This window comes from Protopterus annectens, chromosome 5.part0 (assembly GCF_019279795.1).
Source record: "Protopterus annectens isolate FY-2018-M chromosome 5.part0, PAN1.0, whole genome shotgun sequence".
Taxonomy (NCBI): Eukaryota; Metazoa; Chordata; order Ceratodontiformes; family Protopteridae; genus Protopterus; species Protopterus annectens.
In genome coordinates, this window is record NC_056735.1 from 1,196,176,302 (window position 1) to 1,196,192,684 (window position 16,383).

The following is a 16,383-nucleotide window of genomic DNA, read 5'->3' on the forward strand; positions in this document are numbered from 1 at the left end:
CCATATGCCAGACTGCGTATGAGGAAACTACAATGGTACCTAAAGAGTGTATGGTCTCAACACTGTCAAAGTTTGGAAACAGTTATACCACTAATTCCTTGCCTACAACAGGAGTTTCGATGGTGGGCACAAGCTTGTCACCTCAACAAGGGACAGCCTTTCACTCAACCCACAGCCAGGCAAGCACTGACAACAGATGCATCGGATTACGCCTGGGGAGCACACATGGCAGGAAAATGTATCCAGTGTGAGTGGCCCACAGAGCAAAGACATCTCCACATCAATCAAAAAGAGATGCTAGCTGCACAAAATGCTATTATAGCTTTCAAGGACCTACTGCATCCAGGGCAATTACTACTAAAGACAGACAACACCACAGTTATGTGGTACATAAACAAGCAAGGGGGCACACACTCCTACCCCCTCTGCAGACAAGCCATGACCTTGTGGAACACAGCTCTAAACTACCAAGTTCATCTGCAAGCACAATTCCTGCCAGGAGAGAAAAACACGCTGGCAGACGACCTAAGCAGAAACATTATGAACCCACACGAATGGGAACTGAACCCACAAATATTCATAATTATAACACAAAAATAGTGGAACCCGGACATAGATCTGTTAGCTTCCCCAAAGAACTGCCAATTACAGAAGTTCTGCACAAGGAGCTACCATCCACAAGCATGGAAAGTGGATGACCTCTCATTCAGCTGGAAAAAACTACAAGTATACGTCTTCCCTCCTTTACCTCTCCTTCCAAAGGTACTCATAAAAGCCAGGCAGGAAGAGCCAAAAATGATCCTGATTGCACCAGACTGGCCACGCCAGCACTGGTACCCAATCTTAAAGAACTTAACACAAGAACCACCCTGGATCTTGCCTCATATCCCACAGCTGCTGACACAACACAACAGTCAGATACTTCACAGCCAGCTAAAGACCTTAAATCTAGCTGCATGGAAAATTCCTTAGCCAAGCAAACAATGGCTCTCTTCAAAGCTGTTATGGATGTCATTCTGGAGGCCAGAAGGCCTAGCACCAGGAAAGCATACTCAGATAAATGGAAGAGATTCTGTGCCTGGAACCAAGCACACAGCCTTGACCCTCTTGTCCCAAACATTCCTCAGATACTGCAATACTTAACTGAGATGCTGGACAAGGGCCTCTCTTTTTCATCCATCAAGATCCACGCCTCAGCTGTCTCTGCTCATTACAACACGGATCCACCATTTTTTTCTAATCCTTTGCTCAAGTAATACCTCAGAGGGGCTAAAAACATAAGACCTGGTGAAAACAAAGCCCCTGACTTAGTTATCCATCTTTTTTCCATGTCATTCAAAATCCTGTACCAACCCAATTTTTGAGATCTATCACCCCATATTTTGTCAATAATACAAAAAATTAAATTTGGCAGATTTGTGTACACAAACATGTCTGTAGAGTGCATTAGTTGAACGTTGATTCCTGATATCCCCTAAATGTTCAGACATTCTAATTCTGAAAGGCCTAGATGTTTGGCCAACATAAAATGCGGAACAGGAGCAGGTGGCCAAATATACCACCCAGTCCTTCCCGCAGTTGGCAGAATGTCTAATCTGGTACACAAGTTTAGTATTCTTGCTGGAAAATAGATCTCAAAAATTGGGTTGGCACAGGATTTTGAATGACATGAAAAAAAGATGGATAACTAAGGGGCTTTGTTTTCACCATTTGTGTTTATTCATTTTATATTGTTTGTGTATATATTTATTTTTTATTTTTATTTATTTTATTTTACATTTGTTAACTGGGCTATTCTAACTGGATATATTTCCATTTTCAGTAGAGGCCCGGGGAGAAAAGCTCCACATAGATATAAACACAGTTACATAATATACAAAAAATGAACGAGGTAAAAAGGAGAAGGAGGGGGGATATGCAGATATGCAGGAAGACATCATAGGATTTAATATTAACATAACATAGTATGATAGGATTCCTCATTCTCACACAATAAAAATAAAGTTTAAGCTTATTTCACATTATTTTATAGGAAGGTTATATAAGGAGAGTAAAAGAGAAAAGAGAAATATACAGAAAGTAGATCAGTAAAATCTATACTTTCAGTAAAAGAAAATGCAACTAAAGGAGGAGAAGGATATTAGAGAGTTAGCGCTTATCAAGTGATGGTCGTAAAGCTAGTAGAAGAAAAGAAGGAGGAAGGAGAGGGAGGAGTAGAGGTGGTTATAGGGAGATCTAGTCGGGGTTACAGCAGGGACATAACCATTGATTTTTAAGGTAGGTTCTGAGTTTTTGTTTGAACAGAATAGGAGTTGGAATAGAAGTAAGTTCAGTAGGAAGTTGATTCCAGTGTTTACCAAGGGCGTTAGAGAAGAGGGAGTCACCAGCAAGGTTGTTGGATTTAGTTAAAGTTACTAGTAGTTTACTGGAGGAACAAAGTGAGTTCAGGTTAGAGTAGGGGTCAGAAGTTTGGAAAGTACAGGAGTGTTATTAGGTTGATAGAGAGCTCTATGGACAAAGGAGAGTTGGGAAAGAAGCAACATATTTTCTAATTCAAGCCAGTGAAGTTGTTGAAGGTTCAGGCAGTGGTGAGTTCTAAATTGATTACCAGTCACAAATCTAGCAATACTATTATATGTGTTAGCCAATTTTGAGAGATTGTTTTTCTTCAGGTTAGTGTAAATTGGTGAGGCATAGAGAAGAGTTGAAATAAGGTGAGAGTGGGCAAGAGTAGCTTTGGCTGCAGGGGTTAAGAATGTTCTAATTCTGTAGAGGGAGCCCAGTTTTCTGTTTACAGTTTTAATGGTATTATTGATGTGACAATCATAGGTAAGGTTGTTGTCAATCATGACACCTAGCAGTTTGGTAGTGGAGTCAGCTGATATGAGGGTGCCATTAATAGATGAGATAGAGAAATCTAAAGTGGGGGATCTAGTAGTAGGTTTAAAGAGGAGGAGTTTTGTTTTTTAGCATTTAAGAGTAGGCAGCGTTTTAAGAACCATGCTTCTACTGTATGGAATACATTTTGAGTAATAGTTTGTAGCTCTGGAATGTTTTTAGCTGAGCAAATAAGAGTGGAGTCATCAGCGTATTGTATGCAAGTAGCTTATGGAATAGCTGCTTGTAGGTCATTTATAAAGAGGGAGAAAAGGAGAGGTCCAAGAATAGAGCCTTGTGGGACACCAAGAGAAATTGGAAGGAGAGAGGAGAGTTTGTTTTCCCAGAGGACTGCCTGTTTCCTGTTAGTGAGATAGGAAGTAAACCAAAGGATAGCTTTAGGTTCTAAAGCAAGAGATTCTAGGAATTTTATGAGGAGGGGGTGGTTAACCATGTCAAAGGCTTTGGACAGGTCAATAAAGAGTGCAGAAGAAAGAATGTTATTATTGCGGTTTGTGTTTATGAAATCAGTAAAGGAAAGAAGAGCAGTGGTAGTACTGTGAAAAGGCCTGAAGCCGTGTTGACAGGGAGTTAGAATGTTATTTTTAGTTAAGTAGTTCATTAGTTGGTAGTGGACACATTTTTCCATGATTTTAGCTAGGGGAGATAAGAGTGCTATAGGCCTGTAATTAGAGTATTCATTGGAGTTACCTCCTTTATGTAGGGGTATAATGTGTGAGATCTTCCAGATGTCAGGTATGGTACCTTCATTAATAGTTCTATTGATAAGGATGGATATGGGATAGGCTATAACCTTAGCTGCTTTTTGGAGGTATTCAGATGGAAGTTGGTCAGCTGATGGGGTACACGGTTTAAGTTTTTGGATGCATTTTTGGATGAAGGTGGTAGAGATAGGTTGTAGAGTGAAGGTAGGTTGAATAGAAGCTGCTTGAGCAGGTATGCTAGAATTGTCAAAGGAAAGGTGAGAGGCCAGAGAATTGATAGTATTAGTGAAGAAGGAATTGAAAGCATTGGCAGTTTCATGCCAATGCTTTCAATTCCTTCTTCACTAATAGTAACTGTGAATAGTGAATAGTGAATATATATTATTTCCATCTTTTTATTTATTTCACTTTTTATTTTATTTCATTGGTATGTATTTTTCAGAGTTTACTTTAGTTCAATATAGAACTAGTGATATATATTATGGAATATATTACTGTCCCTTTAAGGAATTACTGACTGTGGAATTGGTTAATTGTTGGTGGGATATACATTAGGTTTTCTGAATGAGGAATGACGTTCACTTAGGAAGGCTAAGTAGCCGAAACCGGTTTGAATTTCTCTTTAATAAATGTATTTTTTCACTCACTTGGTGATGAACCGTGTTTAAATTCAGTTTGCCTGTTTTGGTTCTTTGCACCTGCCTTACGTGCGGAGTACATTTGCTGTTCTTTGTCAAGAGTATCCATTTTCAAACTCTGTTAAAGGTTGCTAACATTCTCATAAAGCTGTATGTATCTGTAGAATGAGTAAATTGTTTCTTGGACTTAAAGGATCATTCCACTGTGAATGTTGGTTTGTTTATTTTAAAACTTTTAACACAGTCTGGTTTATGTTGTAGTTGATCTGCAAAAATAAATAAATAAGCATCCTTGGAGTTGTGAAATAATAAGCCTTGACTTCTACAACTGTTCTAATCATTAGTAAAGTATGTTGTCCAGTTGATGTTACAGTTTGAGGGGCTTCTTATTGTTGTATCCTTAATGGACAGCAAGTATTTAATAATGTTTTTGGCTTTAACACATGCTATTTGTAGAAATTATTATGACTTTTGAAGAAATTAAAAATAGTTGTTCTGGAGAACACTTTTGGTAAAGAAAGATATATAAAAAGTGTGAAAAATAATTTAAACACAACTAAAGCTCCAAATGATTTTTTGCATACTTGTACAATGAGATTTTTGGAATAAAATCAGAGGTTTGACTGTTTTTAGCTTTACAGATTATAGCTCAAGTGTACTTTGTTGTGCTTTTGTGTTTCAGAGAAGCAAACACGATTTTTAGAGGGAATTCAATGGCTACCCGTTGCATTGATGAAATGATGAAAATTGTTGGAAAGCACTACTTGAAAGTTACTTTGAAGTCCATTATAGATGAGGTATGTAAAAAGTCACAGAGGCTGGCTGCTAACTGTGCAAACTTCATTTCAAATGGTTTTCTTGGCTGATTCACAAGACAGGGATTCTGCTTTTTTTTTGTGCCAGCATGCTGGTTCCAGGGCTTGATTTTGTTGTAATACTGCTAATCTCATGACATCAAAGGAGTTTACTGAGACTCTGTAGTGTGCATGCAAGTGAGTGTAAGCTTGAGTGTGTGTGCCTGTTTGAGCAAACATGCAGGCACAGATATATTTACATAACATGATAACTGATTGGGAGTAAGCAGTCAAGATTCTGCAAACAGTCAGAGTTCTGCAAAGCCCATGTGAAGTCTCATACTCATTCTTTTGGGCATGTATCAACACTGCTTTAGGAATTAACAAGACCATGCTTGATAATCATCTCAAGGTCAGGATGAACTTCCTTCCCTCTTCAGTGTTCACCCTTTTTGGACCCAGTGTTCATACAGAATTTTGATATAGTAGAACATCTCATCACCCTTTGTTGGGGGAGTCTCCCTTTTAGGGTGATTAGTCATGTAGTGCCTTCCTTTTTTGATGTCCAGGTTGACAGGGGAGTCGAGCTTCCTGGTGGCTGTGAATGTTCCTTTGATCTATTTTCAACTGTTACCCCTTGCCTGGGACCTAATGTACGTGTGTATGTTAAATCAAAGCCTACTGTGCCTTCTACTGTGCATGTGCATTTTTCCACATGTGCTTCCTGGAGGCTATAGTATGAACTCAGATTGATAAAGTCAAGCACAAGTTCCTAGCTCTGATGGTGTAAGACATGTACATTTCATATCTAGCATGCACCTACTTGAGAATCTAGGCTTCCTCCTTCTCTCCTCATCCATTAAACCAGTAGATCCTCGTACCTTGCGTATAATCCACGCTGATGCCCTCCTTTGCATCTAATTCTTGCTGTTTTTGGCCACACAGCCTTAACCCTTTTCATATTTGGGCTGCCTTTTTATCTCATTTCTCCTTTCTCCTTCTTCACTCCTGACCTGATGATATCACCGAAATTCTGTAGCCAAATCTCTCTAACATATTCAAATGTTCATATGTATCACTGCATCAGGTGAACTGACAGAGAAAGATGCAGAAATTGAAAATGTTCATAGTCTTAAAATAAATGTGGAGAGAAGACATAAAAATGAATGTGGAGATGGTCTTGAAGGCAGTTTCAGTGGAGAGGAGTGTAATGGACAGCAACCAGAACTGTCTGTTTAGAAGGAATTGCACATGAGAACTGATAGCAAAGAGAAAGAGATGTGGATATTTCATCTGGTTTTGGCCACAAAACAAACTTTCTTCTCAGGAACTTTGGTTTAACAGCTTCTGATAAATGTGTAATTTTCCCACTGTTTATCTCTATTTGAAAAAAAAATGCCTTTGGTCCCCTAAAGGTTCATAGGTAGGTACTAGGCTATCGGCCCTGGGGCCTATACAAGCCTAGCCAAAAAGGTACCCTGGCTTTTGCCACCCAAGCAAAGGGTACAACTTTTCTCTACAGAAAGTTCAGATCTTCCTTTTTATTATACTTTAAAGTTGTCGTTCATTCTGAGACCAGCTATACATCACAAAGCTTAACACTTGTGATAGTTCTGTCGGTTCTAGCTGTGCGTGCTGCTATTTTTGCTTTCACTGAAATATCTTGGAGATAATCTTCTGTAAAACTATTTCCATGTGTTTAAAATTCCTTCAGTTACTTTCCCAGTAGTTTCTGGTAATGGCATTCTATACAGGTCATCAGCATTTCCATGTCTGTTAGACATTCTGTATTCAATCTGAAAATTATAGCTCATGTGTGGATTTGCAGCTGCTGTGCTGAACAGACTTGCGATCACCAAACACTGTTTGCAACTGTTTACAGTCTGTAATCAACTTCATTCTTCTAGACGAAAAGTACTGTTGGAATTTCTTTATTGCAGACAAGAAAACTGGAGTTGTCTTTACAGTTTAGTGAAAATATATTTTCTCTGTGAAAAAAAAAATTCAAGAAGCATAAGAACTAGGTCTCTCCTTATAATATTCTAAATCACACAATGTATGAAGAGTCTGCCGTGCTAGTGTAAGCAACGGACCATAGGTGTCTGGGGCTGTACAGATGATTGTCAGCAGGAAACAGAGAAAGGCAAAAAAAAATGTTACCAAAGGTCTTGGTTCCAGTGACTGTTAAATAATCCATGTACACCACCTCTTTCAAATCCACAATAGTTTTTCTGTAATTATGCGGAAAATGGAGTATGCAGTAGTAGTTACAAACTATAATCCATTTTGTACAAATAAACCTCTGTTTATTTATGGTTATGCATTTCTTAACAATTGTCATCAAGCAATACTTTTTGATGAGCTGATGCTGAATTGGTTTTAAGGAGCACAGTTTCACCCTGACCAGTAAATTCGTCCATTCTTGGTAGAGGATGTATTTCCATGTTAATAGTTTGGTTTTCTGTTAACTTAAACTGTTACTACACAGATGAATTGAACAGTAGGTACTGTGCTTCCCTGAACTGATGACATTTTCTCTTTTCATTCTTGCTGTCTAATAACTGTCTCACTTCAAATGGCCGAAGATTACTTTTTCAGACCTTTGGAGAAACATTTGGCTTCACCAAGTTGATGACTTTGCAGTCAGTGTACCAAGTTCCTCACAAAGCAGATAAGAGTACATTTCCATCAGTACTTTGTGTTTTAATTCATTCAGCTCACTGTGATTGATTGTTTGCAGTTTAACGCAGATTTCAATAACCAGTTCCCCTCATGTAAAGCAGGACCATCTTGTTTCACCTCAGCTAGAGGCAGCTCTTTATTTTGAGGTTTATTGCATACTTTAGCCATATTCTGAACCAGTACTGACATTCTAACCTGTTTATGCTTTAACATTGAATTTTGTGGTTTGTTTTACTACAAATATCTTAGTCAGCCGAGGAGAAGATATAAATGACTGTTTTTCTTTTGTCCTTTAACACTGGGAATTAAGTTTCCACTTTAATGAACTTTTGTATTTTTTCACAAAAATGTGTGTGTGTGTGTATATAAACAAACTCTTTATTTGGGACTGCATTTTTTTGAAACATGCTAATTGTGTGTTCATCAACTTCACACTGTTATTTCTTTGAAGGCAGTCTTATGGGTTATGATATTTCAACAATAACAGAATATTTTACCTTTCTGGTTGTTTGATTACATTTCTGTTTTACATGCTATACCAACAGGTGTCTCACATAACTTTTGTGCATTTCTGTGTACCATTGCTGCTGTTGATGCTATTTTGAATGCTCTTCTGTTATGTTGGATTTAGATAACCCTGCACTGTGAATACCACTAATGAGTCCAACTCTTAATGCTTCATCCACATTCACACCATTTACAGTTCACGGCATACTTTTAACTGCATTACATATCTCACTGGCTTCCTGGCTACAGTGATTAAAGTGAAACCTTTCAATGGTTTGATGTCATAGTATCCTTTTCACATTTCAGCAGTTTGCTTATGTTTTTTTATCTTTCACTTTCAACAGCAAATCAAGTTCTGAAATAGCCCATGGTAGTGTCTGTTAAGATGAGTAATGTCGCTATGAGCTTATGCCACTCACTGTGAGAAAATTGTTCAGTACTCCCAACACGTGCTATTTGCAACTTCATGTCTGGCTCAGATTTCATCAGTCTTCTGATTCAAGTCATCTTTGTAGCACCTCAAGTACTTTACAATTACTTTGTTACAGAGTTTTCTCTTTTGTTGAAAAGGACCTCATGGGGACATTATGTATAGTTATTGGGTCCACTCTATTACCTGAGCGCTGCAGTCACATGTTATAGGCATGACAGCTGGTACTGCCGCAGTACTGAACAGCAAAACTCAGCTGCGCTCATTGCTTGTCTGATCGATTAAACTCATGTGGCCCTGGTCTTCTTGTGACACTGGTAAGGTGTGCTGTTTTCTCAGTGGTGTCTAAGATGGAGTATTGTACTGATGTTTTGTACCCTAAGATCTGAATACAAAATGTTTGAGACCAAATATCTGTCTGCTACATGTCTTATAAACCAAAATGCAGAAAAACATCAACCTGCATGAATAAGACTACTAACTTGTTAAAACATATATTCTAAATGTATACAAGGTGTTTTGACTGACATTATTCTGACACACAAAAATTACTTTTCATATCACATTCTTTTTACAAGAGGGGTTGCTCTCCAGAACCCTTGTGCAGAAGGCTTTGCCTAACTACCTCCCCCTAATTTTATGCTGACTCTCAAATTCCTGCAGTTGAAATGTAAAAATAATTCTCAGTGAATTAAAAAATCAGACTCAGAATATTTTATTAGTATTACAAGTCTTAGCATTATGATTCTAACTAAAACAAAAGTAATGCAACATGCATCATCACAAATGCTAAACAGTAGGGCATCTAGCCAAAACCTATCCTGAACAAATGGCAAAGATAAAATTAGTTTACTTTACTTTTCATACTTGAGTTACACAGCACCCCAGCTGCTGCAGACTATATGTAGTCCCATGTTACTGTAATTCACAAGATGTCATCAGTCACCATGTTACTGTAATTCACAAGATGTCATCAGTCACTAGAAAAGATAGCACGGCATAACAGTTTACAAATCAAACAAGCCTCACAGTTAATACCACTATTGAGTCTTGCTTCTTAATGCTTCATTCAGATTCCCACCAAAACCTTTGGTCTTAAATTGGATACAGATATTCACACTACTGTGTGATTCTTCATAGCCATAATATTAGCTAGGTCACAGTGGAAAAGGATTATCCTTCCATAAGGATAAACTGCTGTTCATAATCAGGCTTGTTGATCTAGGTAATGATTGCCACTGGAATCTGCTTTTGCGGATCAGTTTTTCTACATGAAAAAGAGGTTGCATTTATCCTTCTTTGTTGAATGGATCATAGAGGTCAAGGGTTTACATTCTTATATATGCTTAGGTATTGAAACAAAGGTGTGATCAGAATGGCTTGCAGAAAAACAGTTCCTCTGTGGTTGAGCCTCTGTGTTTGATTTTGTTGAAGGCAGATGTCCCAACTAAGGGAGGCATGCTCTGTGATCACACCATCTTCCCCTAGTGATGTAACCAAATATATTTTAGTAAAAAAAAACATTTGTGAGGCTGCTGCATGGAAACACCTCATATGTATGTGCACTGCTGTTCAAGTTTGTTCCTCTTTTTTTTTTTTTTTTTTTTTTTTTTGGCAGCTACCACTGACTTCAAATTCTGGACTTCCCTCATAGTTTTCCTCTCTGAGGTTGTCACAGTTTGGGAGGTACTTCAGAATTGTCCTATCACTGGGTGGGTCTTCTCCATCTCAACAAGAAGACCTCACAGCATTGGTGTGTGAATGTCCCCAGGACTGGGGAACAGGGCTGAGAATTAGGGGCCATCATACTGTGCCATTTGGAGTTTTCCTGTTTAAGTCCTACCTCCCTCTGATACACTGGGCAGACATCTCCTAGGTAGGTGTGTAATGGCACCTTAAGAGATATGTTCACACCTATGTGAGTCCCTCAACCTGTCCACGTACTTCTGCATGACCTCTTATCAGAGCCTTGGTGTCACCACAAGTACTTGTAGTCTGATATTGTGTCCTCAGTAGGTCCCTACATGTTCCTCCTTGTAAAAGGTAACAGGCAGTGCCTCATCATTCTTTTTCCCCCTGTGTTAGCTCCAGCAGGGGCTGTAGCCACTAGCTGAACTCTGATCACCTGAGCCATAGTAACTATCCCTCTGCCCTATTTAAACTGGAGAGTTATTCCTGTATTAATTGTTTCCTTCAGAAGGTGATGTAATGTCTTGTTAGTCAGCTGTAGTTAATAGCAATGAGACCATTAGTCCCATAAACGGGTCTTTTTCCTATAGTAACCTTGATGTAGCTTGACCCTCCACTATGAGGCATCTTTCCGTTTAGGAGCTATTCATTTTTTTTTTTTTTTTTTTAAGGGAGGGGCCTCACAGCAATTGATAATCGGTCCTGTTTGTGAGTACAGTGATTGATCTAAGGTACCCTTTCCCATTTAACAAAATGAAGATGATATCACACAGAGTTTGCCCTGTTTATTTCCTTTTTGTTATAATGCAGTGAGCAAACAAGAAATTCATAAAAATAATAACTGTTGATGGCAAGGCTTGGGAACCCAGTCTATGAAATTACTGTAAGAGGAGGGTTGTTATTACAGGTGACTGCTTGCCGCCACAATCAGCTGTTCACTGTGAATGGTTATTGTTCTATGTTCCATTTCAGATCTGTGAAAACAGCAAACCCTGTGAGATTGATCCAATCCGACTGAAAGAAGGAGACAACTTGGAGACTAATAAGGTCTGTTATTTACTGTGTGGTTATTTGTGACACCCACTTCTGCTTCAAATATTGCTTGTAGTTTTTTTTTTAACTTGTGTGGTCTTTGCCAGGTATTTCTTGCTTTTTGAGATTAGAGTTTGGGAGAAGAAACTATGGCTCAGTCTGTCATGAAAGATGTATTGCCTCAAACATGAACTCGGGAAAAACTGTATCTTAGCCTTGGCTATATCGCATAGAGGAATAAAACCCTGACTTTACCCTATATTAACTGGGTTTGACTGTCAACTTAGGCACTGAAAAGGTCAAGACAAGGGTGAGAATGAGAGGCCAATGTCACCTTGCCCATCCTGAGAGGAGGAAGGAGGTGTGACCCACTGGGTTAGGAATGTTGAGGGATTGCTGATAGCAGCTATTGGACCAGTGTGGGTCACACCACTTGTAGGGTAGAGGAGGGTGCTCCTAGATGCAGGTGGAGTCATGTGACAGAGTTAGAAATGAATTGGCTAATGAACTCTTTTGCCCAGGTGGGAAGGACTGGACTCTCAGGGCTCCTACCTTGGCTGGGAAACAGATGGGCTAACTTTCATTACAAGGAGGGCAGCAAATGGGTTGACGAGGAAGGACTGATAGCTGCAGTAAGGGTAAAAGAAAAAAGAAGAAAGAAAATCTTATCTCACAGACTTGCAGTAAAAGTAGGAGGTAAGTGAGTTAACTAGTCAGCTTGAGGAATGCAAATTTCATCACCACAGTGTGTCAAAAAATGAAGTTTGTTGTGTATAGCATTTGGCACTGTAGTTTTATGCGCGAGTTCACTTTTTTTTTTTGTAGGTAACCCCAAAACTGCTTTTATTTTTTTATCTCATTGTAGTAAATAAGATGATATAACAAACAAAACAAAACATAGCTCCTGGCTTGTTTGCAATGAGAAGAAGCACTGCATCTGAGAGCTTGAATACTTGGTCAGACCCTTTGAAAAACTTGTAAAATGTCTGCAGCTAAAAACAATAAAACAAGGTATTTTTCAGTCAGTAACTAATGCATAAACCTTGTATCACATAAGTTGAGACTGTAAGATTCCAGTGAACTGTACCTCACAGTGCTGGGCTTTATTCTCTTAGGTTGCATTTGCGTCGCTCTTAGTTACTTAATTATGGTTGTGGGTCATCCTTAAAAAGTACATGCATTTGGTAGGCCTACTAAGTTACCAAAATGAATTTAAAAAATTCTTAGGTGTCTAAACCTCTTATGAAATTCTGATAAATTGAGTCATGTTTGTCATCACATTTCTAAGTGTCAGTGTATGCAGCTTCCACTGTAAAATAGAGGCACCTCCTCAACCACCTTAACATTTTTTTCTTTCCAGTTCCATTAAAAAAGGCCACTGGAAAATATTTTTTTGTTAAAATGTGATGTCTTTGTAGAATTTACATGTCCCCATCCATGCAGTCTTTCACGGGGTCTCTGTTTTCTTCTACTAGAAACATAGTAAGGGTGGGGCAATGGGGGAAAAGTGTTAGGGGTGAGATTGAGAATTTCAGATGTTCTTAGTGTTTCACTGTTGCAGTCATTACATTTGGGTAATCTGCTGGCAGGTTGCCCTCAGTCGGCCTGATTAGCAAAGTCTTGGGTCCTGCATCGGTTGCTGTCCCTTCATCCATGATGTCAGGTAATCAGGGATATAAAACATGCAGCCGACGCCATTACATCAGTCTTTCTTGCTGTGCGGTGCCCGAAGCAGACGCAGTTCGCAAGTGCCGGTCGGCCGACTCCTAAAATTTTCGTTTTCGAGTTTCAGAACCAAAGTCTTCAACTAAAAGCTAAGTACCCCGTTGGGGAAACTTTTTCTTGCTCCTTACCGATGTCAGTAAAAGTTAATAATTGCATTACTTGTGGGAAGCAAATACCTCGTATGGATTTTCATTTGTACTGTATTCCTTGCCTAGGCCCTGACCAGAAAGTGCCTTGCTGTCGGTTTTGTGCTAACTTTAATCAACGCATGATTAAACGTCTGTATATTTTTGCTTGTAAATATTTTGGCTAAAGATTTAATTATCCAGAAATGCCGTCGGTTAGCAATCCGACTACCAGAATACCTAAGAAATGCAAAGAAAAAGATAGAGACAGACCGTCGAGGTCCAAAACTAACAATGATGCTTCTCCTAAGCCAGTCGCCAGTTCGCCAGTACTCAGTGAGGAGCTTTCGCAGCCCCTGATACCCGCTACTTCTGATTCACAGGCCTCTATGGAACCCGTGGATGTCTCTACCTTAGATGGGTCCGGAGCCACTGTGCAGGCACCAGCTTCTGAGGGTGTTTTCAGGCCTACAGATTTGTATATTAGACCGACGCCATCTTGAAAACTAAGGCCAAAATCTAAATCTATGTCTAAAAAACCGACGCCTGGGCCACATGTGCAGGCTCCTATGCCTAAAAAACAAATGATCAAAATGACTGAAGATTTAATTACTCTGATCAGGGATAGCCAACCCCCTCCTTCTAAGAGGCCTAGGCAAGACATTGATTATGAATCTTCTGAACAGGATTCTATTTCTTCTGACTCTTCTAATGAACAGGATTTGTCTATTCCTACTTATGAGGACTCTGATGCAGAAGATTCCATTCCTTCTGCTTCTCCCCCTGAGGATTTTTCTTTTGGGGAAACTTTACATACCTTAAGGGAGCATTTCCACTGGGGAAGTCAGGATTTCTCTGAATCTAAAAAGAAACTTAGGGATTTTCTTCTTCTTCCTTAGCATAGGCCTTTGGCTATACCTCCTGTTCTAGACATTGTTGATGATGTTTTTTCAGAATCTAGTATGACTCCTGATTCTCTGCCTCTGGCTCCTTGTAAGCCAGACAGATACTACAGGGTTCCTGACTCCCACAAATTCCTTTTCAAACATCTTGTTGCTGATCCTGAAACCATAGGGTCCCAAGGGCATTAAGGTCTCTACTACTAAAAATCCTACCCCTTCTGATAGAGATTCCAGGGCGCTGGATAGATGGGGTAAGAAGGTTTACACGTCTGCAACCTTGGCAATCAGGGCTTTAAACTGTCAATTTCATATGCTTAAATATCAATAGCATATCATGGGACTACTTAAACAGAAAATGATGTTAATCTCTGACTGTGTGGAAAATAAAGATTTGCAGGATTTATTACATTCAGCTGAACAAGTTGGAAACATACTTTGCAATGTGGTTTTGATTCCTTGGAGGCCTCTTGCAGGGCTGCTGTAACTGGATCTGTGCTAAGAAGGCATGCTTGGCTCAAAGAGCAAACTCTGCCTGACCATGTTAAAGCAAAATTGTTGGATGCTCCTTTACAACAGGGCCATCTCTTTGGTAATAAGGCTGAAGAAGTGTTAAAAAAGATGGAAGATAAAGCTAAATCTATGCAAACTGTGAAAGATTTCTTACAAGTGCAACTCCAAGATTTAGTAGGCACTGGCCTACTAAGAACTGGTCCTTTCCAGTCCCCTCGAGAGCCATTCAAGTCAAATCAAGACATTCCAAAGGCTTCAGGTTTCAGTCACAAGGAACTTTTAGAACAAAACAATGGGGTGCCTCCACCTCCAAATCTGGAAACAATAAGGCACCTCCCTATGGTAAACAGTCTCAATGACTTCCCTCTACAATCACCAAGCACTTACCTTTTAGCCACCCCTTTGAGGGGAAAACTGGCACTTCATCCACGAAACTGGCAACTTATTACCCAGTACAAATGGGTGTTAAATATAGTATCCCAGGGATACAGATTTCATTTTCGCACGTTGCCAATCCCAAACAGATGGCCAGATCTGCCCCCAAATCAGTGGGCAGAGGCCCAGAAACAAGTTCTGTCCCTCATGAACATGGGGGCTATTCAACCAGTACCAGAAGAGCAAAAGGGACAAGGTTTCTATTCAAGACTTTTCCTGGTACCCAGAAAAGACAAATCATGGCGTCCAATTCTGGACTTATCCACTCTAAACACATTTCTGGACATTCCAAAATTCAAGATGCTGACTCTTCAACAGTTACTACATATGCTAGGCAAAGATGCCTGGTTGGTAACTCTAGACTTGAAAGAGGCTTAACTGCATATCCCAATCAGGGAATCTTACAGAAGATACCTCCGCTTCAAAGCAGGCTACTTGCATTAACAGTTCTCTGCACTGCCCTTTGGCTTATCTACTGCGCCCAGGGTCTTCACAAAGTGCTTGGCTCCAGTAATTGCATTTTGCAAGCAAAAAAATATTCAAATATATCCATACCTGGACGATTGTCTAATTCAGGCAGAAAACAAGGACATTCTTCTAAAGCATCTGGCATTTGTAAAAAGTGTTCTAACTTGTCTAGGGTACACCATAAACAAAAAGAAATCACAACTGGTACCCTCTCAAAAAATTACATTCCTGGGTGCAAGCTTGAATACAACTGCCCAGATGACTTACCTTATGCCAGAAAAGCAAATTCAATTAGTGACTTACTTCAAACAGGTGGCCACAAAAACCCTGCTATCTGCAAGACAAATTCTGCAAGCCTTGGGGTTCATGGCCTCCTACAGTCTTCTAATTCCTTATGCAAGACTGCATATGAGGAAACTTCAGTGGTACTTAAAAAGTTTATGGAGTCAACATTGTCACAGCCTGGAAACAATGATTCCTATCATACCTTGCCTGCAACTAGAGTTCCTATGGTGGGCAGAGGCCTGCCAACAAAACAAGGGAATGCCATTCACTCCACCTCCTGCCGCCCAAACCCTAACTACAGACGCATCAGACTATGCTTGGGGGGCACATCTGACAGGAAAGTGCATTCAGGGCAAATGGAGCCCAAATCAAATGCACCTACATATCAATCAGAAAGAGATGCTAGCTGTACAGAATGCACTGACAGCCTTCAAGGTCTACCTTCATCCAGGACAACTAATGATAAAGACAGACAACACCACAGTAATGTGGTACATAAACAAGCAGGGGGGTACACATTCATACCCCCTTTGCAGACTAGCTATGGCATTGTGGAACA

General features: G+C 39.6%; 1 protein-coding gene across 1 annotated transcript in view; it reads left to right on the forward strand.

The window, feature by feature from the left end:
* Positions 1–16,383, forward strand: part of LOC122802337 (ras GTPase-activating protein 2-like) — a 1,675,609-nt gene that overhangs the window by 1,503,742 nt on the left and 155,484 nt on the right. The window contains exons 12-13 of the mRNA XM_044071975.1: positions 4,923–5,037; positions 11,315–11,389. Of these exons, the coding sequence (XP_043927910.1) occupies positions 4,923–5,037; positions 11,315–11,389 (190 nt within the window). The remainder of the gene's footprint in view (positions 1–4,922; positions 5,038–11,314; positions 11,390–16,383) is intronic.